The 20419-nt window shown below is 61.5% G+C and overlaps 12 protein-coding genes and 2 non-coding genes across 14 annotated transcripts; 4 read left to right on the top strand and 10 right to left on the bottom strand.

The window, feature by feature from the left end:
* Window positions 1-268: 268 nt before the first annotated feature.
* Window positions 269-1367, bottom strand: A1Q1_07884 (uncharacterized protein; the record flags this gene model as incomplete). Its single annotated transcript, XM_014326868.1, has 2 exons — window positions 269-699; window positions 746-1367. The coding sequence occupies 2 exons, from the start codon at window positions 1365-1367 to the stop codon at window positions 269-271; spliced, it is 1053 nt and encodes a 350-aa protein (XP_014182343.1).
* Window positions 1368-1485: 118 nt separating this feature from the next.
* On the top strand, window positions 1486-2064 carry A1Q1_07883 (uncharacterized protein; the record flags this gene model as incomplete). Its single annotated transcript, XM_014326867.1, has 2 exons — window positions 1486-1711; window positions 1766-2064. 2 exons carry the CDS (start codon window positions 1486-1488, stop codon window positions 2062-2064), a joined length of 525 nt encoding a protein of 174 aa, XP_014182342.1.
* Window positions 2065-2091: 27 nt separating this feature from the next.
* A1Q1_07882 (uncharacterized protein) lies at window positions 2092-3467 on the bottom strand (the record flags this gene model as incomplete). Its single annotated transcript, XM_014326866.1, has 2 exons — window positions 2092-2278; window positions 2317-3467. 2 exons carry the CDS (start codon window positions 3465-3467, stop codon window positions 2092-2094), a joined length of 1338 nt encoding a protein of 445 aa, XP_014182341.1.
* A 718-nt stretch (window positions 3468-4185) lies between these two features.
* On the top strand, window positions 4186-5076 carry A1Q1_07881 (uncharacterized protein; the record flags this gene model as incomplete). Its single annotated transcript, XM_014326865.1, has 2 exons — window positions 4186-4331; window positions 4389-5076. The coding sequence occupies 2 exons, from the start codon at window positions 4186-4188 to the stop codon at window positions 5074-5076; spliced, it is 834 nt and encodes a 277-aa protein (XP_014182340.1).
* Window positions 5077-5195: 119 nt separating this feature from the next.
* A1Q1_07880 (uncharacterized protein) lies at window positions 5196-6239 on the bottom strand (the record flags this gene model as incomplete). Its single annotated transcript, XM_014326864.1, has 1 exon — window positions 5196-6239. One exon carries the CDS (start codon window positions 6237-6239, stop codon window positions 5196-5198), a length of 1044 nt encoding a protein of 347 aa, XP_014182339.1.
* Window positions 6240-6799: 560 nt separating this feature from the next.
* On the bottom strand, window positions 6800-7567 carry A1Q1_07879 (6-phosphogluconolactonase; the record flags this gene model as incomplete). Its single annotated transcript, XM_014326863.1, has 1 exon — window positions 6800-7567. One exon carries the CDS (start codon window positions 7565-7567, stop codon window positions 6800-6802), a length of 768 nt encoding a protein of 255 aa, XP_014182338.1.
* Window positions 7568-7849: 282 nt separating this feature from the next.
* A1Q1_07878 (uncharacterized protein) lies at window positions 7850-8605 on the bottom strand (the record flags this gene model as incomplete). Its single annotated transcript, XM_014326862.1, has 1 exon — window positions 7850-8605. The coding sequence occupies one exon, from the start codon at window positions 8603-8605 to the stop codon at window positions 7850-7852; it is 756 nt and encodes a 251-aa protein (XP_014182337.1).
* An 801-nt stretch (window positions 8606-9406) lies between these two features.
* A1Q1_t155 lies at window positions 9407-9478 on the top strand. Its single transcript has one exon. It is a non-coding gene; the product is annotated as a tRNA-Asp (tRNA).
* Window positions 9479-9925: 447 nt separating this feature from the next.
* On the bottom strand, window positions 9926-10004 carry A1Q1_t154. The gene has a single exon. It is a non-coding gene; the product is annotated as a tRNA-Asp (tRNA).
* A 205-nt stretch (window positions 10005-10209) lies between these two features.
* Window positions 10210-10524, bottom strand: A1Q1_07877 (uncharacterized protein; the record flags this gene model as incomplete). Its single annotated transcript, XM_014326861.1, has 1 exon — window positions 10210-10524. The coding sequence occupies one exon, from the start codon at window positions 10522-10524 to the stop codon at window positions 10210-10212; it is 315 nt and encodes a 104-aa protein (XP_014182336.1).
* A 273-nt stretch (window positions 10525-10797) lies between these two features.
* Window positions 10798-12093, bottom strand: A1Q1_07876 (uncharacterized protein; the record flags this gene model as incomplete). Its single annotated transcript, XM_014326860.1, has 2 exons — window positions 10798-11660; window positions 11715-12093. The coding sequence occupies 2 exons, from the start codon at window positions 12091-12093 to the stop codon at window positions 10798-10800; spliced, it is 1242 nt and encodes a 413-aa protein (XP_014182335.1).
* An 804-nt stretch (window positions 12094-12897) lies between these two features.
* Window positions 12898-16014, bottom strand: A1Q1_07875 (uncharacterized protein; the record flags this gene model as incomplete). Its single annotated transcript, XM_014326859.1, has 1 exon — window positions 12898-16014. One exon carries the CDS (start codon window positions 16012-16014, stop codon window positions 12898-12900), a length of 3117 nt encoding a protein of 1038 aa, XP_014182334.1.
* Window positions 16015-16163: 149 nt separating this feature from the next.
* Window positions 16164-17849, bottom strand: A1Q1_07874 (sterol 3-beta-glucosyltransferase; the record flags this gene model as incomplete). Its single annotated transcript, XM_014326858.1, has 1 exon — window positions 16164-17849. The coding sequence occupies one exon, from the start codon at window positions 17847-17849 to the stop codon at window positions 16164-16166; it is 1686 nt and encodes a 561-aa protein (XP_014182333.1).
* A 747-nt stretch (window positions 17850-18596) lies between these two features.
* On the top strand, window positions 18597-19852 carry A1Q1_07873 (RNA-3'-phosphate cyclase; the record flags this gene model as incomplete). Its single annotated transcript, XM_014326857.1, has 2 exons — window positions 18597-18825; window positions 18912-19852. The coding sequence occupies 2 exons, from the start codon at window positions 18597-18599 to the stop codon at window positions 19850-19852; spliced, it is 1170 nt and encodes a 389-aa protein (XP_014182332.1).
* Between the last annotated feature and the right edge of the window lie 567 nt (window positions 19853-20419).

The following is a 20419-nucleotide window of genomic DNA, read 5'->3' as shown; positions in this document are numbered from 1 at the left end:
TAATCGCTTATACGCCCTCGTCAGCAGTCGTGGCGTAATGACACTCGGCGGGCCCCAGGTACTCGGGTTCTGTCTGGTGTGTGCGGGCCGGGGACGCGGATACGGGTCTGGCGGTTGCCCTCTCCTCCTCCGTTTGGGATACACCGCCCTCAAAGACGCGGGCAGGTTCTCAAACGTCTGCAGACTCCGCGTATCCACCGGCACATTCTTCGTCGGCGGTGCATCCCCCCTCTGTCGCCGCGGCATCGGGAGCTCGAACCCCCCTCCCTCAAGCCCGGCGAGGACGCGCAAACTCTCCGCGACGCCCTTGCCCTCCCATCCCGTCTTCGAGCTCCCCTTCAGCGTAAGGGGGACGGATGTGATTGCGTCCCACTCCCTCTCCCATTTCCGCCTCTTCTCCCTCTCGAGCACTTTGGCGGGTACCTCCGTCCTCGCCCTCATCGGCTTCAGGTCGCCTTGCTTCACCTTCATGAGCGGCCGGAGCGGAAAGGGGACGGGCTGGAATGTCTTCGGCGGGAATCGGGGCGCCTCCGGCCACACCTTCGGAGCGAAGTGGGATGAGAGCGTGATGTTCTTGATCAGGTGCCAGCGCACACTCCCGCTCTGCCCGTAGCTGTACTTCAGCAGGCGCTCGAGGGCGTGTGGGTGGCACGCGACGGCTGCGCGAAGTTGTCGAAGCGCTTTCGAGGCATGCTTGTCCTTTGATTCTCGGAGGTAGGTTTTGAACTCGGGAACGAGGACGGACCACACATGCGGGTCCGGGAGGTAGCAGAGGTTCTTGAGGTAGCGGCGGTAGAGCTGCCGCGGGGTCGTGAGTGTTGTCGACATGGCGACCAGCTCCCAGCTCGCTGAATGTCGCTCGTAGTCTTGAGAGAGTCGAGGGCGCCGCCAATGTCGTCGTACGTGTCGTGCGAGGTGTTGTTGTGACGTAGGTGCTGCAACTCGACCACATCTTCGAACTTCTCGACACGATAATATAGACCACGTGACCCGACACGAGGATGCCGTGCCTGAGTCTCGGCTGGGTTGGCCGCGCGGCCGGATTTTGATGTCCACCAATGGTCTTTTCGAGTATTGACACGGGCGACCTCTTGGGACGAGCACTCGGCTTCCACCTTTACCTGCCTTTGACTCTCCTCACACACTCCCTTACTCTCTCCCAAAGCCTCGACTCGACCTCCGACAATGACGAGCGGGACGAGCGAAGCCGGCCCCTCCACGCCGCGGCCGCGCGTCGAGGTGTCCTCCTCTTCCAGCGGCCTGCAGGTGTCCACGAACCGCTCGGGCGAACGAAAACAGTACAACCTGCGACTACCGAGCAACCTCGTGTGGATGGCGCCGAGTGCGGCGATGATCGGCTTCTTCATCGGCGCAAAGCGCGGGGGTGCGCGTGCGCGTCTCCGTTTCCTCGCCGAGAACGCCCACAGGGCGCCCAAGACGGTGCAGGGCTGGTACTTCTACACGAAGACGAGGAATTACCGCGTCATGCTCCAGGGCCTCAAGAGTGGTGCCAAGTACGGCCTTTACTTTGGCGGCGCTGTTGCCGCTTTCGTCGTTGCGGAGGAAGGGGCGGGGTGGCTTCGAGAGAGGCTGGAGCCGCCGACACGGCCGAATCCCAACCAGGACAGGTACTCTTGGCGCAAGGGGCCGGTGCATGTTGCGGACGGAGCGGTGGCAGGTGGATCGTTGGCTGCTATCGCGGGACTTGCCTGTGAGTGAAGCATAGGAGCGGAATAGCTCGCCGGGCAATGGAAGCTGACTCCAGTCCGTCTACCGAACCCGCTCCTGATCCAGGGCGTCGTGATCTCGACTCTGATGGGAGGACTCATGTCCGGCCTGCAGCACGTGCAGGACGACCTGTACCCGGAGGCCAAGTTCGAGCGAGCTGCCAAGGAGGCAGTGGACGAGGTTGCCGCGGGCGATCTGGACGGCGAGCACAACGGCGACGCGGAGCGACAGCCCATGCCGACGGCTGTGCCCGAACTGGGAGGACTGGGGGAACTCGGCACAGTGGCCCAGCAGCAAGCACAGGCGCAGGGGAACAAGTGGTGGTCGTGGAAGTAATGCATCTTACATCATAGACATCAGAATTTACCATGTCTGGCCCATGCCGTTCAGGATCTTCTCGATCAGCGCACGCTTCATGTACTGCTCGCGCGCGAGCTGGCGGACCGCCTTCAGGTATCGGTCCAGGTCGAGGCGTTCCGCATCGAGCGCGCGTGTCAGGTGGTAGATCGTGTCGCTGAGCGCGTTGTCCTCGGCCACGAGGTCTATGAGTCTGCACGTTAGCTCAGCACGCCGGGTCTTTGAGCTCACTGGTTGTGCGCAATGCTGATACCACACACGACTTCGTCAACTGAGACCTCGCCTCGGCGCTCGAGGTCCACGACGCGCTCCTCGCCCTTCTGCACGACGTCGGACATCTTCTCGACAACCACATCGCACACTTTCTTCACCGCCTCGAGGCGCGCCATCTCGTCCCTGATCGCTGGCTCGCCGGAGGCTAGATCCTCCCGCCGCTCGAGGAGGGCCTGGCGCTGCGACTCCAGGTCATGCTTCAGTGCCGGCAAGGCTGCGTTCAGGTGCGGCTGCAGGATCGCATGCAGGTGGATCAAGGAGGGCGGAGGCGGCTTCGGCGGTGCAGCTGGCGGCGTGTCCTCCGGAAGGTCGGACGTTTCGTTGTTCGGGGACGAAAGAAGATCTTGTCGCGGCTGGGGTACAGACAAGCTCGCCTGCGGGTGGGGTTGCGGAGGCTGCTGGTGCAGCTGCTGGTGCTGTTGAGGCGGATACGGTGGTTGCTGATGCTGAGGTACTGGGGGATGCTGATATCCGTGGTGGGATTGCTGGTGCTGGGGTGGATAGTGTTGCTGATAAGGAGGCTGAGGAGGCTGAGGAGGCTGAGGAGGGTGAGGCGGTCCAGAGTGCTGGGCACGAACGGGCGACTGGACATGTACTGGCGACTGAGGACCCGGCGAGAAGTGCTGCTGCTGCTGTTGCTGGGCAAAATTCAGCGGAGGCGGTGGTGACATGCTCGCCCGGTACTGCGGGAACGGCCGATTGGGGATCGGCGGCGCATGGCCTTCCGGCTGAGTTGGCTGAGCGTTCACTGGTGGCGGGGACAGGCCCGGTCTCGGCGGCACTGGCGGCGAACCCGGGTCCATCGATCCCGACCGACTCGGCTGGTGACTTGGCTGGTATTGCGGCAAGACTTCTCTTGGGGGCTGGGGCGGGGCGGGTTGTTGCGGAGGCGGTGTCGACATGGAAGATTGCCGTGACGGCGTCGTCGTCGTTCCAGGCGGCTTGGCGTACACTGGCGGCTGGCGCGAGAAGACCTCGATCATCTTATTGATGAACGTCTGGAGCTGCCTGTCCTGCCACCACTCCTGCGCGACTGTGATTCTACCGCAGGGGTCGACCTCACGCCCCTTGCGGACTCCCATGTCCTTGGTGGGCACGACGAAGGCCATCGGCGGCGCCTGCGGGTACTCGTGCGGCAGCTATATGGCCACGGGAATCTGGTACGTGTTTCCCTTATACGGTGTCGGGAGCGTTCCATGGAGCTGCAGGAGCAGTGATGTTTGGCCAGAGTCGAAGGCTGATGTCAGTTGCTTCCAGTGTAGCTAACTCACTGAAGGCATCTGTCCGGACTGCGAGGGAGCGGTATTTCCTGAGGATATCGAGGACCTCTGAGAGGATGCGATCCCTCGCGGGGTATGGCCGGAGAACGGACTTGAGCCAGTCTCTGGTGGCGTCGAGGGACATGAGCGGGGGAGATGGAGAAGGAGGACGATGCAATGTTTGGGAGAGATGTCGAGATGAGATCGGGTGTGTTTCCTCCCCCGCATTCGCGGCCACGATCGATCATGTCATAGCTCGTCTGCTCGGCTCATCCCCGGATAAACGGATGCAAACCATGCCCTTGCCCGAGTCCTTCTGCCTCGTCATCAGAATCAGACATCCAGCAACCACAACAATCATGTCCCAACGGCAAGGTGAGCTAAACGCGGAGCGATGAGCTGACAGAAAGACAAGGCTACGACGGAGAGGAACGCGCGCATCCTGCGCGAGCTCGTGCGCCAGCCCGACAACAAGGCGTGCGCCGACTGCCGCAAGAACGACGCGCGATGGGCGTCCTGGAACCTCGGCGTGTACCTCTGCATTAGGTGCTCGGGTATCCACCGCAGCATGGGTACGCACATCTCCAAGGTGAAGAGTATCGACCTCGACATGTGGACGCCGGAGCAGATGGAGAACATCCAGAAGTGGGGCAACAAACGCGCGAACGCGTACTGGGAGCGCCACCTCAAGCCAGGCCACATCCCGCCCGAGCAGTGAGTTGCAAGCGGCCCATCGCAACTGACGAGCAGCAAAATCGAGTCCTTCATCAGGTCAAAGTACGAGTCGAGGCGTTGGGCGATGGAGGGACCGCTTCCCAGGGACCCTAGCGTTCTGGACGGTGGCGCGGCGCCGACCGCGACGCAGACGTCAGCGCCCGCTGCTCCTCAGGCGACCTCGCCGCCTCAGCAGCACCACCACCACCAGCAGAGGCAGGCGCACCCTCTTCTCTCGCGACAGCAAAAGTCGTCTCCTGCCCCCGCGTCTGCGCCCGCCGCGGCTCCTGCTCCCGCGCCGATCGTCGACATCTTTGGTGACTCCCAGCCGACCTCTGCTCCCGCTCCCGCCCAGACGGCCCCTGCCCAGCAGCAGCAGCAGCAGCCCGCCGCCAACATGTTTGACCTCGACTTCCGCCCGCCATCGAACCCCCGCCCGCAGAGCAACAAGGACGACATCATGTCGCTGTTCAACAAGCCCACGCCGACGGCATCTGCTCCGATCGGAGGTGGCTTCTTCGCTGCCACGACGCAATCGCCCCCACCCCAGGCTGCTAACCCTTACGCGTCATGGAACGGCGGCATCACGAGCTCGGCTCCCCCCCAGCCCCAGGTCATGAACACGGCCCCGGTCCCAACGTGGGAGGCCAACCCCTGGGCCCAGCCTGCTACCCAGCCTCAGCAGCAGCAGTCCCTCGCGCCCAAGAAGGACGACCGCGACCCGTTCGCGAACCTCTGGGACTAGAAATAGTTAAGTTTAGACACACACCTCGCGTCATTTTGCGCAAACATATCCGTCCTTGGGCTATAATTCATGCATTGGTCTGATTAGATCAAAACTGCTAAGCTTTTGCTGCCTCGTGCCTACTCGTCCTCGGTGTTCCACCTGACGGCGTCGACCTTGCGGATACAGAGCTCGTAGTATCCCTCGCTCTGGTGGTCGGTCGGCATGCCCTCGGAGGTGGGTGCGCCGCCGCCGACCTTGTGGTACTTGTTCTTGGGGGCCTCGGACTCGGCCTCGAGTGCGGCGGGTGCCTCGTTCTCGGCACTCCGTCCTCCGCCGAGGAGGGCGAAGCCGATGGTGCGGATCTTGTTCTGCATCATCTTGATCTGCTTCTCGCTCGTCTGGCCCGAGTTGGTGAGCACGAACCCGTCGAGGGGCAGGTGGACGGTCGTAAAGTTGAGACCGGTGCATTTCAGCGGCGACATGGGCGTCGGTTCCTTCGAAGCATACTCGGAGGGAAGATCGAGACGGTGCTGGAAGAGATCGGAACGCACCGGCCCGTCCGTCTGGAGGTTGCACACCCAGCGCGAGCGCCAGACGTCCCACCCCCTGTAGGCCAGCTCGACGCGGAGGTGCGTGTACCGGTCCAGGTCCCAGGTCTCCTCGCCCATGAGCGTCTGCCTTTTGCGGTTGCGGAAGGCGGCGTAGCCCGTGCGGATCTTGCCCCGGTGCTCGGCGGGGACGTTGAGGGAGAGGATGCCGTGGAAGGACGCGTGGGACGGCTTGCCCTTCTCCTCATGCTGCGTCTGGGCCGAGTAGGCCCCGCCCGAGGGGCCGGTGTCGTCAGCCGCGCTCCCGGCCGAGGACGGCAGCTGGGCCACAGACCCGCTGTCCGTGTTGGCAATCTCGCCGAGGTTGTCCCCCTTGTCGCTGACCTGGGTGAAGACACAGGTCGACTGACCGCCAATGTCGAGGTCGGAGCCCAGAGCAAAGTCGCCCACCTCATTGACGGGGGGTGAGTCGGCCGTGAAGGAGAAAATGGGGAGGGCGCCGCTGTGCGGGTCCGGGTTCATGCGGAGGACTGCCGAGGTCGTCAGCGGACGACTCGCGGTGTTCCACATACCCTTGCCCGTGTTGCGCTTGAGGCCGTCGAGGGAGCGGTTCAGGCGCTGTGCGAACGACATGATGGATGGATTGGTTGTATGCAACAGCAGAATAATACCTAAGGAATAGCTTATAACGTTATAAGAGGCTTCGCCTGAGATGACCGAGGTGAGCGCGGGTGTGAGGTACCGAGGAACGGCTGTGACGGAGCAACTGGAGCAGATGGAGCCCGAAAGGATACGAATGGACAATGTTATGTTCCCTCTCGCTACGGTGAGAAATCGAACCGCACAGAACAACGTCATTGCGCGGAACCAATTATGGATGCGATCAGCCAGGCCAGTCACCATGGACGGGCTCCGATACGTCGGACCTCTTATCCCGATCGATCACACCTCGCTTGGGTCTCTACTGCTGCATATGTACACTGCTACTGAAACTCGTCGCTATTTACAGCCGCGAGCTCGGTCTACCATCAGCTCAGGTCTGCCTTTTGTTTGGTTACCCGAAATCTGGGTATTCACTTGAACGCCGTTTTCGGGTACTGCGTCTTGGCCGCCGCGGCCGAGTCAACAAACCAGTACACCTGGCCGGGCCTGGTCGTTAGCTTCTTCAAGGATGATCTAGCTTCTGCATGTACTTACGTAACAGGGCGGACACGAGAGCACGGGAGACCCTTCTCGGGCTCGTCGAGGACGTCGTGGAGCGTGTCCTGCTTTCCGGCGCCGGTCGCCACGAACGCACAGCGCTGCGCGTGGTTCAGGTCCGGGAAGGTGAACGTGATGCGGCGGGGAGGAGGCTTGGGGCTGTCGATAATGCTGGCGACCCACATGTCGTTCTCGGCGAGGAGGGGCGAGCCGGGGAAGAGTGAGCAGGTGTGGCCGTCGGGGCCCATGCCGAGCAGGATGAGGTCAAAGGTCGGGTAGCGGACCGCGTTGGGGACGGCGAACACGCTGATGAGCTGTTTCTCGTAGTCGTCCGCAATGTCCTGCGCCTCGCGCTCGTCCGCCTCCTTGTCGGCGTGCTGGCCCTCGGGGTCGGTACGCGACGCCTCGGTCAGCAGATCAGTGTTGATGGTGTGGATCTGTTCGCGCTTGATCGGCACGTGGTCGAGGAAGGCCTTGCAGCACGCCGCATAGTTGCTCTCGGGGTGGTCGAGGGGCACGATGCGCTCGTCGGCGAAGAACACCTGCCACTTGTCCCACTGCATGCCCTGCTCGTTGATCAGGGGCTTCAGGTTGTTGGGAAGCGAACCGCCAGACAGCGCAACAGTGAAGAATCCGTGGTCCGTAACCGCCTTGTCCTGCGCGGTCTTGATGAACTCGGCGAGCGAGCCCTGCAGGCCCGGGACGTCGTCGAAGACGTACAGGATCGGCTCGGAAGGCTTCTGCAGAGGTGCGTTCGGCATTTTGGAGGTTGGGGTGAGTGGTGTTGACAACTGTCTCGGCGATCGATGTCAGGTTCGTCATCATCGACCTCGGTGTCGTCCGCCAGTCACGTGATCACCCCAGTGTTCGCCGCAATGTCTGGGGATGGAAATCTCGGTGATCTTCAGTTCTCTCTTTGATCCGAAGCCACCGTTCGCCCGAGAGAAGATGCACGGATGCATAGCATGACAGCACGGACACTAAGTGTTTGAGTATCTGGCTAAGGCTCTACGGAGGTGGCAAGTCCAACGTCCTCTATCGATTTAGAGTGTAATCCCAACCCTCGCGTTCCTAACTTTGCAGTCGCGATACTCGACATAGAGCTTCGTCGCCGGGCCGAGCTGTCTCCGAACATCCTTCGCGAGTCCCGAAACGGCCCCCCTGACACCGTCTCTCATATCCATCACGGCCTGAGCCACTGGGGCCGGCTCCCTCGCCCGCTTCGGGTAGGCATACACGGAGAGCTGCCACAGAATCCGCCTCCAGTCCGTAGTGACATGGACATATCCAGCGATAGCCCTCACAACAGAGGTCGCAAACCTGTATACGGGTGCCTCGTGGTGGTTTCCTGCGCGGACGCGTCGGTCCGCCACACGCTGTACTGCCTCCTCGAGCAGTGTTGGTACGTCGGGCCGCGGCGCGGGGTCAGGAAGAGGTACGATACCGTCGAGCACCCACTTGGCCCGCTCTGCGTACAGCATGTTGGGAGTGAGACTGGCAAGCCGCGCCACACGATCGTCTCGCTCTCGCACGTCCGTATCCCGCTGGTCTTGGACGACCTTGATGGCGGCGTCACGGAAGTCGCGAAGGGCGTCATGCTTATCGAACCCTTCCAGGATGTCTAGGAGATACGATTGAGCTGCCTTGAGAACATTGAGTACGAGCTTTCGGTGGATTTTCACCTCCTCTTCCGGGTCGTTGACGGTCCAGAGTGCAGAGTGGACTGCTTCGAACGCTGGCGTGTAGGGGTAAGGGTGGATGTGCAGGAGATGACTTGAGGGGCTGACTGCTGAGGCCATGTTGGTGTATGTTGCCGCTCATCTCGGGATACTGAGACGCTTATGTACCCTGAGGCTGAGTCCGGGGTCGTGTTGTCGGCAAGTGTTACATTGAGATAGCGACAGTGACATTGGACATTGTGGCAAGGAGACGTGCACATGATTCATTGTGGTGCACTGACTTCAGCAATCAGCATTGTTTACACTCGACGCCGGGCGATGCTGCTATGCTGACGGTGCATAGACAATACAACATCGCTCCACCAATGTCCCCTCGAGCTGGTCACGCACTTGCCTTACTTGTGGCGGTGTGTTGACAATGGGTGGTCATACTAACCATAGATGATTGTGCTGCCACCAAACCAAATTGGCCGAACTTCGGTCTCTTCCAACCCGCATCCGCCACACTACCCTCAACCTACAGTCTTCTCAACCTTCTCGTAGAGTCAGCGGCAGCTCATACCTTTAGGGGCTACTTCGTTCATACCTGATGAGGAGGGCCCTGAAGTACAGATCTTGCGCTGGCGAAACACACAGTCATTTCCCATGACGAGGCAACTCAACGTTGGCCTAGCCATCATGTTAGTGGCAGAAACACCTCCTGCAGTGCCCCAGCACATGACACTGATCAGTCCACCCCTCCATTCAGCCGACTCTGGGATGCTCAAACCCTTCAGAATACACTCCTCGACTGTCCAGATCTCAAAGTTGCCCTCCCAGCTCTCGATCCGGCCATCTGTCGCTCACAGAAACCGTATTACGTAAGCATTTCCTGGGCGTGGCGCCGCCGCCGCACCGGCCTCCAGAAGCAACGTCTTCTCCTTCCTGTTCGTATAACGGCTAGTATGCTCGCTTGTCACGCGGGAGATCGGAGTTCGATTCTCCGACAGGAAGCTTTTTGCGTCCTCTGCATGGTCGCCGGTTCGACAGGGAAGGAGAATGATTGCTGCACGGTAGGATGGATGGTGGTTGGATGAACCGGGTGGATGGGGGCAGATGGACCGAGCTTTCCCACGGTCGATTAGATAATGTGAACTTTTCCACGGTCGTTTAGATAATTCGGGCCCTTGGAGGTTGCCCTTCGCAGATTCAATGTTTCCCACGGTACGGGTCACCATTAGGCTTCCCACGGTCAAAGAGATAATTTCAGCTTTCCCACGGTCGTTTAGTAATTCTGACCGTTGGAGGTCGGCCCTCGCAGATTCAACGTTTCCCACGGTTGTGATCTCTACTCCCTCCGGCCCTGTCAGCACCAGCGCTGCGACCGACGCGAGCCACACTTGCTGTGACCATCTAACCGCCTCTCCTCCTTCCTCCATGCATGCCAGAGGCTCCAAAAAGCTTCCCGTCGGAGAATCGAACTCCGATCTCCCGCGATCACCATGACAAGCGAGCATACTAGCCGTTATACGAACGGGAACTGGTGGTTGCTGTTGTGTACTGCGGCGTCGCGCCTGGTGCCACCGCCGCAGCGGTTACGTAAGATAATGCGCGGTTCCTCTTTCATGATCCCTCTCCGGGATTCACTGAGCGCCGTGCATACACGCCGCTACTGAGAGACACAGAGACATTGAAATGGTTATCACTGTACATATCTGGGGTGGACTGGGCTTGGAGACCACACGTTAATTGCGCGGGCATTCTTGTGGCAGCAGTGTCTCGCGAAGCCGGGCGATCGACTTAATTTCAGCAGCGTGAGTCTGCCCTAGCAAGGCGAGCGTCTCGACGTGTGCGAGCTTCAGCTTTGCGAGTGCGGCAATGGCGACTGGGTTGTCGCTGCCGAGTTGCTCAAAGTGCGCGCATTGTCTCAGATACTCCTCTGTCGTGTCCAGGACGTTGTCGGCGTAGCGCTGGTCGTTTGCGGCTTCGCGGTCGCGGAGGCGAGTTTCGAGCAGAAGCCGCAGAGAGCTGGGTGCGGCTAGGTCTGGGGAAAGATTCATTGTTGCTGAGCCGAGAGTTAGGGAGGAGGGAAAGGGACTGTCGGCCGGCGTTTTGTGCAGCGAGTCACAAGTGGTTGGTGTCGCCTGCACCTCGCCTCATGTTCGCGTCCTGTGCCACTCAAGACAAGATGAAGATTTCCATGATTCATGATCAAGCTACGACAGAGCGCCCCTGCGCCCCATTAACGTTATGTACTATATCCCTAAAGAAATGAAAGTGGTGATTTATATCCAGTAATCTTTTTCGTTTTTGCGTGGTCATATCTCTTCCGCCTACATCAGCACGGCAGCGAGCGCACCCAACGCCACGGCCAGGAACGCGGGCTTGGCCACAGCGGCGCTGTTGCTGCCTCCAGCCTTGACCGCGTTCGGGTACGTCTTTCCCGTCGTGACGGGCTCCGCGCTCTGGCGAGCGGGCGCCGATCCCTCGTTGAAGTCCTTGTTCTCGACCCGGGCGCCAGCCTTGACGGGCGCGAAGCCGATGCGCCGCCCCTCAAGGTCCCAGACACTGTACACGGCGCTCAAGAACGGCGTGCCGAGCCACGGCCGTCCAGTAGCCGCACTGAGCAGGGCGCGGCACGTGCTGCCCTCCTTCGCAATCCAGTCCTCGGGCGCAAGAGAGACGGTGATGTTCTCGAGACCAATGTCGAGCTTCGAGGCCGTGTCGCACGGCAGCGTCCAGACGACGTCCTCGCCCTGCGTCCACTTCTGCGCTCCGGTGATACCCTTCATGAGCCCGTCCAGCGCGGCGGGGGGAAGGCCAATGTTCGCCACGGGCGCGACGTCGATCTGTCGGCCCTCGAAGAAGTCGGTCTTCGCGGACGCGGACCCGGCCGCGAAGCTCTTGAGATGGACGGGCCACTCGCCCGTCGACGTCTCGGTCAGATTGACCCAGACTGGCTCTCCCGCTGCATAGGCTGGATCGATCTTGCCCAGGCTCAGGGAGCCGATGCGTTTCGTCTCTCCCGCTTTGTCGCTGTAGCCCACCCGGCGGGGGGAGAGGTACAGTCCCCACAGCTTTTGATCCCACTCGGAGCTGAGGGCGGGCGAGGGCGCGTCGCTGTATCCGAGGCCGAGGAGGGCGTTGTTGATCCCCGGCGCCTCGGGTCCACTCTGTCCAGAGGGGTTGGCAAGTACTGCTGTCAGCGCCTTTCCTCCCCTCTTTGCCCCCTCTCGATCTCAAAACTTACGGAACTCAGTCGTCAGCCCCGCAGCACCAACGACGATCCGATCCGCGACCCTCGTCCCGCTCGTCTTCCTCCCGTCCGGCAACTCGTGGCTGTCGACCTTAGCCCCCTCCTTCAAACTGCTCGAGGCGGGGGCATAGAAGCTCCCGCCCGCAAAGGGCGAGCCGCCGACCACGGTCAGGCCCGAGGTGACGTCCAGCTGCGCCTGGAGGGTCTGCGGCGGCGTGCCGACCTGGATCGCGACGACGGGCGTGAAGTCGCCGGTCTTGCTGTCGAGCGAGCCGCCGCCGACTGAGCGGCGCTGAAGGTTCTCGTGAGCGTAGAGGGGGACGGAAGTCGCCGCGGCGAGCGACGCAGCGACGAGGGGCAGGAGGGGGATCATTGTAGGATCGTAGTCGTTGGGAGCGATGGGATACGAAAGAGAGGGGCGCGCGGCCCAAAAAGATGCAGACTTTTATGCATTCGGAGCACGAGCCGGTATGAGATGGACAAGAAGGGGGAGGGAGGTGAGCTGGTGAAGGGATGGCCCAGACGCCAAGACTGCCGGCTCGAGCGCAGCACATGACCTCGGGAACACTACGCCTCGCAAGAGGACGCAAAGAGGAGGGATCTGGCGCGCGGGAGCGCGAGCGCGCTTCCCCCGCTAGCCCATGGGCTGCGTTACTGAATGGTAAGTCGGCGCCGGGATGTCTTGGCTCGGAGGCGTTTCACGCTTTCACCTGATCACCCCCGGTTCCATACTGAGGACCCCGGATGTGGATATGCAGCACATGGTGTGCTTCATGATTTGGATCACCCCATTTCGAGAACAAAGGAAGGCGGCGATCAACTTGCAATGTTGCGCGAGTATCGGGAGGTAAAATGACGCATGGACCTTCGGCCAAACTCTGGACTCTCTCGTTTCGAAGGGAGACGGGCCGTGCAGCCCGTGCAGTCAAGTCAGCGCATCCGCGCGGGTCTGGAAGTCGAGCAGCAGTGGACACGTCCCATTGAGCCGTGGCGTCAGGCGGGCGGGCAGCCTTGTCTTGGCACGAGCCATGAGCCATCGCGCAATCGCGGGCAAATCATTAGACTGCTCTTCGTGCATTGCTCTTCTATCAACGGCTACAACTGTGATACATTAGATCTACCTCCTTGCCCGCTCTAGTCTACTGATACTTCTAACCTACAACTCTCCGCGACACGCCTAGAAGATGTTGATGTTGAGACTGGCGCGCTTGTGCTCCTTGACCCCGTCGTCCTCCTTCTTCAGCTTCTGCCTATCCTTCGCTGCGCGGATAATGTTGGCGTGAATAGCCTGGACGGCGGTATCGACGCCCTTCTCCTGCCTGATCCTGATTCCCACATTCCTCGACTTTTCAATCATGACTCTATCGCCCGTCACCTTTCTCAGCGCGTCGGCGATCTCGTCGCTCTTCAGACTGGCCAGCTTGACTCCGCAGCCCATCTTGGTCACGCGCAGGGCCCAGAAGTGCTGGTCGCCGAACCACGGCTTGATGATCGTCGGCAGGCCGCAGCGGAGCGACGCGCCCGTCGTGCCCGCGCCGCCGTGGTGCATCGCGGCGTCAATCTTGGGGAAGAGCCAGCCGTGCGGAATCTTGTCGACGCTGTAGCAGCTGGCGGGGAAAACGACGTCGTCCTCCTCCTTCTCGCCCGTCTCAGAGCGCGAGGACCATCCCTTCGCGATGATGGCACGCACGCCCGCTTTCTCGACACCCTTGATGATACCGCGGGACACGGCAGCGGGGTCGGGTACCACGATGGATCCGAAGCCAATGTACACGAGCGGCTTCTTGTCGTCCCGCGCCTTCTGCATGAACTGCAGCAGGTCGTCGGGCGGAGACCAGTCCATGTCGCTGTTCTCCAGCTCCCAGTAGCCCGTGATGGTAATGTCGTCGTACCAGTCGAGCGGCTTGGGCACGACTGCAGGGCTGAAGTTGTATAGGAACGGCACCTTGGAGACGGAGAGCGAGCTCTGGTCTGTCGCACCGAGTCCGAGCCTCTTCTTCCTCCAGCGGTTGATCTGCCGCGCACTCGCCTTCCACATGATGTTGTCGAACAGCACGTACGTGGAATAGTTGAACTGCGGGCCCATCTCAAACGCAGGCACCATGAATGCCTGTGGGTACAGACTGGTGCGCGTCCAGGGCATGGTAAAGGCGCGGAAGTAGGGAATGCCGAGCGCCTCGGAGATGTGGATGCCTGCCATGGCTGAGGGCGATTCGATGAGGACGTCCGCGTCCTGGCACGCGTCCCACGAGTCGTTGAGGAGGTCATCGAGCCACTGCCGGAATGTACCGAGGGCCTCCTTGAAGAATCCGGGCGAGAGCATCTTGTGGTCCTGCGAGATCTTCATGAGAGCCGTGGGGTCTCCGCCGGCCTGGCGGTGCTCAATGCCGTATCCCTCAATCCAGTCCTTGAACTCGGCATGAGTCACGATAGTACACTTGTGTCCGTCCTGCATCAGGCGCAAAGACAGGGCAATGTACGGCTGCACATCACCGCGAGAGCCAATCGTGAGCATCGTGAAGCGGCGCGGCGTCAGGCGCACGTTCGCGCCGCCACTCGACCACGGCCGGTTCGCGACGAAAGGCATGTACGCGAGCGCCTCCTCGTTGAGCGCCTTGGGATAGACAAGCAGATCAGGCGGCGGGGCGAGGAATCGCGCCGCCTCGGATATGATCCGCATGTCACCGTGCACGGCGTACTCGGGCGAGACCTGGAAGTCATTCTCGGTCAGCTTGATGTCCTTAGCGACGTCCCAGAGATTGCGGGAGTCGTTGCTGGTCGTGGTCGTCTGGAGGCTGAGCTCAGAGCCCTCGGGCTTGCCGGCTTCCTTGGCGCCGGGAGCCGCCTGGCCCTCTCCCTGCTCAGCCAACTGGGCGACGACGCGGTTGACCCGCTTGACGACAGCGTCGCGCGACGCCTCGCTCCAGAACTCAAACTTGAGATCCGGCTGGCCATTGATCTTGAGCGCCATGCCGTTACGCCTGGGGCTGAGGGGGAACTGCGTGGCCACTGCCCCCTTGATATCGGCGGTCGGGTAGCGGTACTTGATATCTGCGCCGAAACGCGCCCGCCTCCAGAAACAGGTATACTTGGGCGAGATGATGATGTGTCCTCGCGCGGGAACGACACCGTTCTGGACATAGGTCCGCTTGAGCCAGATACCATCTCGCTCGCGGAGACCGAACGTCTTGGCGGCGGCACGCGCCTTGCGCGCCTTGTGGTTGGACGCCGGCTCGGTCTTCTTGTCAAGCTTGCGCTCGCGCTTCTTCTCAGCGCGGCGCTGGGGATCGGGGTCGTCGTCGCTCTCCGACGAGTCGGAGGAGCTCGAGGGATCGTCCTCGTTCTCGTCATCGTGACCGGTATCAGGGTGCGACATGCAGTCGTACCCGCCCACATCGATCGCCATCTGCTCCGGCATAGCACCACGGACGTAGCGTCTGGCCTGGGCGTGAGGAAGCGCCTCGCGCAGCGCATCGACGAACCACTGCTGATCGTTCAGGATCGCGATCAGGAACTGGTACTTGTTGTCCTTCACCGCCCAACGGCTCTCGGCTCGAATAGTAGCACAGGGCTCCGCACCACCGGGGCAGCCTTTCTGCAGCGATGGAGGAGGGTCTGTGTCGATGTAGTCGTGCGCGTGCCCGTCGTGCTGATCCTCGTGAACCGCGTCGGGGCGGCCAGTGATGCGCGACATGAGCGTGCGCGATCGGTGGCGAGGCTGGGGCGGAGCGGGCTTGTGACCAGGTACCGCTGCGCGCATGTCGGGGACGGTCGAGCTGCGTACAGCTTCGTGGTGGAGGGGGACGTCAGAGCCGCCCTGCGTCGACTGGCTGGCATAGCTCGACTGGCTAGGACTGCGCGAGGGGGATTGGTTGATCGGTCCGGAGTGGTCGGGATGCACCACATGGTCGTCGGGCATAGCATCGGGATCAGTAGGGGGCGGATGGTCGGGGAGTCCATCCTCGTCGCCCTCTATGTTGAAGTCGCCGTAAGCGGCAAAGTTGCCCGTCGCAATCTCCTCGGGGCGCCACGAAACCTGCGTGTCCGCCTGAAGCTGCACGTCCATGTTGACAAGCGTCGCGAACTGGTGGTAGTCGCCAATGTGGCGCAGCTCAGTCTTGTCAAGGGGCACGCAGCAGCGGAGAAGCGTCCACTTGGACCCGTCATCTTCGTGCGCGTCCGCCTCTTCCTGCGTGATGATGCCCGACTTGATGGCGTCACGGCGGTGCGACTGGCGGAATCGCTGCGACGCGCAGCGGAACAGCACTGCCTCGTAGTTCCGCCGCCAGCGCATGGAGGACTGCGTGTTGTCGACGGTGAAATGGAGCGTGTTGATCCCATCGGCGCCGTCGTACGTAATGTAGAACTCGACAGGCTCCTTCGGGTCCAGGGGCTTCAGGCGGTAGATGGACGACACTGGCTGTCAGCAACGCTTGTAGGGGTTTACTCACTCAGAATGGAAAACAGGGGACGGGTCTTGCCCGCCTCATCGGCAGAGGGGTAGCAAGTCAGCATCTCGGGCGTGAGTTCCATCCAAACACGCTTCTGGGAGGTGAAGATGCCGCCCTGGTGCAGCGTCACGCTTCCGGCCTGGATAATGTCCGGGCGAGCTTTCAGCGCCGCAGCCTCATTGTCGTCCAGACTCTCAAAGTCCGGCCCCTGCGTAATCATGTTGTCGGGCGGGAGGAGGGCGTGGAACGTGAGCCTGTGCGTCGTGAGGTGCAGATTGCCGATCATCATGACGCCGCGGAAGAGACTGCCCTGCGACTCGGCGAGGATGCGCTCTGGCTCACACCTGCCCTGCGCGTCGACCATGACAGAGGCGATATCGCCAAACTCCTCCCGCATGACGCGCAGCTTCTCCGCCTCGGGTACTTCGCTCCTGTTGAAGCGGGCCTTCTCCTCCGGGGTCGCTTCACCCGCGGGAGGGACAGTGTTGGCATGGCCATGGTCGGCGCGGAACTTCTCCCTATTCTCGCGCTCCTGCTCGCCCTCCTCTGCATTCTGCTCCGCCATCTGTGCCAAGGCCAGGTCCGCAATCTGCTCGGGCGGTACTCTGGCTCCTTCAGCCGGATTGGCGTCGTTCAGCGCCGCAACCATGACGTCCTCATCGTCGGCGTCTTCCTCGTTGCCCTCAGGCACGTCGGTCGGTCGCCGCCGTGCCTTTGGCCGAGACTGCTTCGGTCGCCGAGACTGTGGAGCCCTCTGCGGCGAATCGTGAAGATGGAGCTGGGACAGCTGGACCGGGCCGAGCGTCTCGCGCAGCCACCGCTGCACCTCGGGGTCGTTCTCGTCAAAGCGCGCAATGTGGAGTGCCGGCTCGGTCGTGCTGACGCTCGCGTGCCGCTTCATCGCCATGTGCGGGTCGTGCTCGTGCTCCTCCTCCGTGGGGAGGAACTGGGGCTCGCTCTCGGAGCGGTGCAGGTTGCCGAACCCGTCATAGGTGTATCCGGGAGGACTGTCGTCGCCGTCGTCCGTCACATCCGTCGTTTGGCCACTGGAGACGGTTGACACTTGGCTCATGTGGCTTCTCCTCTTCTGCGGGGCACGGCGGCGGGGCGGCTCGTCCGCGTCGCTGTCGGATGTGTCGCCGTCGCGAGAGTCCTCAGATGCGAGCGCCTTGAACATGCCGAACAGCTGTGAACACGGCACGCCGCCACTCGTGCCGCAGTCGTTGTTGTGGAGGAAATTCGGCGTCAGCTTCTCCTTGCACTCCTTCGCTTTGCCTCGGAGCGCATCGAGCGGCGAGTCGTGGTGCGCCTGTGCCGGCGCGTCAAAGTCCTCCGTCACTGTTGGGGTGGGGACGTTCACTGGCCGCGGGTCGGGAGGGCCAGCCCGGGGTTGAGACTGAACAGGCGTGCCGGGCTGGCTGGGAGTGTTTGTGGATGGAATGTGGGAGACGGAGGAGGCGGGTGTGCCCTTCCCTCCGAGTGTCGAGGGCACGTTCGTGACGGAAGATGCTGGGGTGGAACTCTTCGATGTCGAGTTCCGGCACTTGAACAAGGAAGAAGAGTTGGAGGGCTCCCGCGTCATACCTGCTTTGTCGCCTGGTTTGGGCGAAGGAGGATCGGAGTGTGGAAGGACCTTCTTGACCTTGCTCTCGATCTTATCGAGGAGCGCGGGCGCCATGGTGGGTCGCGTCTGTCTCGAGCGTGTGTATGTGTGTTGGGTGTTTGGAGAGAATGTCTAAGAGTCTGTATTCCGTGGCGTCTGGCGTCTTTGTGTTAATTCGATTCTGAGGGATCTAGGGTGCTCTGGCGGTGGTGGGTGGGTAATGTGGAGGTGGTGAATGGGGGTGGATGTCTGACTGTTCGTGGAGGTTGTTTCGGAAGCGTTCAGAGTGAGCGGGGGGTGAAGGGGGTGGATGGGAGTGGAAAAGAGATACATCATGGCATCGTAGGTCGGTCGGCGTCGGTGTCCGTAGGCGATGGAAGTGGTGTGCATAGGTAGAGGCCGGCGGGGATAGCGGGCTTGAAGACGGTGCAATGGTCATGATGCTGAGTGATGTATGGTACTCCTTTACGAGAGGGGGATATCTTTTCTCTGACGTCAGCCTGGGAGCACAGTCGCTCCTCTACTCAACGGCGCCCGCGCAGTCGAGCGAGATACTCACCCCCCTTCCTTCAGGGCTATCACGACGCCGTTCCTGGGGACATTGGGGCCCAGACTTGCGGGTCTGCGTATGACACACCCGGCAGAGAGACACCGTGGGAACTCTGGGCGCTTGACCACCACCTCCACATTCGCCACCCCCTTCAGTTCAATCACGTGACATCGAATTTCAGTCCTTCCCCCTTCCTCCACCCCCAGCCCTCACTCACCAGCCGCGATCAACGAGGAAGGTCAACTTTGTTGTTGACATCCCCCACACAAACCATGGCCCCGTCCAAACCCACGCCGAGAGCAAAGGGCGACCTGCTCCGCTTCACGGGCCACGCCAACCTGCGGCAGCGCCTGCTCCTCTCCATCCTCTCCGGGAGGAGTATCCGCGTCGACGCCATCCGGTCCGACGACGTGCACGTCGGTCTGCGCGAGTACGAGATCAACCTGCTGCGCCTGCTCGAGAAGGTCACGAATGGATCGACCATCGAGATCAATGTCACGGGTGAGTGTCCGCTGGAGTGGCTGCCGGCTGGCAGCTAGCAGCCAGCAGCTAGCCGGTGGGTGGAAGAACCAGGAGCTGACACCCAGGTACCTCGTTCGTGTTCCACCCCGGCCTCCTCCCCGGCGGGACGTACACGCACACGTGCCACCTCGGCCGCTCTCTGGGCTATTACCTGGAGGTCTTAATCCCTCTGGGCCCCTTCGGCAAGTCCCCCCTCACCGTAACGTTGAACGGCATCACCTCGTCGTCCCAAGACCTCTCCGTCGACCTGCTGCGAACCGTCACTCTGCCCACTCTGTCCCTCTTCGGCGTAACCGAGACAGAGCTGAACATCAAGCGCCGCGGCGCCGCGCCCCTGGGTGGCGGGCAGGTGGTTCTCAAGATCACGCCGGTGAGGGCCCTCAAGACCGTTCAGTTCGCCGATCCGGGCAAGATCAGGAAGATCAGAGGTATCGCCCAGTCCACGCGCGTCAGTCCGCAATTCGCAAACCGTATGGTCGAGTCTGCCCGATCCCTGTTGAATCGCTATATCCCCGACATCCACATCTACACGGACGTGTACCGCGGCGACGAGGCGGGCAAGAGTCCCGGATACGGGCTCGCGCTCGTCGCGCAGAGCACGACGGACGCGCTGCATTCTGCCGAGGCCCTGTCAAGCGTGCCCGGGAAGAATGACGGGGTGACCCAGACGCCGGAGGATATTGGCCTGCATGCTGCCCGGCTGCTGCTCGAGAGCGTGAGTCAGGGCGGGTGCGTGGATAGGAGCCAGCAGAGCCTCGTCCTGCTGCTCATGGTGCTCGGTAAGGAGGACGTTGGAAGGGTTCTGCTGGGCGACCTCAGCGCGCATGCCGTTCAGTTCTTGAGGGATTGCCTGCTCTTCTTTGGCGTCAAGTTCAAGATCACCCCGTTCCGCTCAGAAGAGGAGGGAGAGAAGGGAGATGGTGAGGCGGGACATAAGGGCACTGGGCCTGTTGTCGCCTCGTGTGTCGGTGTCGGGTACTCCAACGTCAACAAGGCCATGGCTTAGATTGTGTATGTATATTATGCTTGGTTCATCTCGTCCTAGCTCTCGATGACTGACCCTGCGCGGCTGACTCTATTCCTCTGTCAGACGTTTCTGGCCAGCTCGGCTCGCTTCGCTCGCCGCTCGTGCTGCGCATCTATTCATAATTCACGGGCAATACGGTACTACACAGAATTAGTCGCTGTAACTGGGGTTGCTTTGTTGTGGTTGTGGGTTGTTGGGTGTTGATGGTGATGTGATGCGCGGGGGCATGCGTGCTTTTCGTTGCTCGTGCTGTGCTCGTCCTCTGCGGGCGTGGCTGTAGGACCGTAACGGGATGATAATGAGGGACGGGGTAAACCTATCATTCACTTCGCTTGCGCTACTCTGCTGTACTCCGCTGCGACTCCTCGGCTCCTGATTCCTCCACTCCGCCGTACGACTCCGACATCTCGACTCTTGAGCTTCTCGTCGTGCGGAAGATTTTCTCAGAGTATGCCACCTCGCGTCTCATCTCGTCGAACATCAGTCTTGCGAACTCGCGACGACGCTCGCCGCTCAGATTCGGCCGCCGTGCATGAACGGCGGCGG

Source organism: Trichosporon asahii (genome assembly GCF_000293215.1).
Source record: "Trichosporon asahii var. asahii CBS 2479 unplaced genomic scaffold scaffold00017, whole genome shotgun sequence".
NCBI lineage: Eukaryota > Fungi > Basidiomycota > Tremellomycetes > Trichosporonales > Trichosporonaceae > Trichosporon > Trichosporon asahii.
Note: the sequence above shows the minus strand (reverse complement) of the source record. Positions and strands in the feature narration are given on the sequence as shown.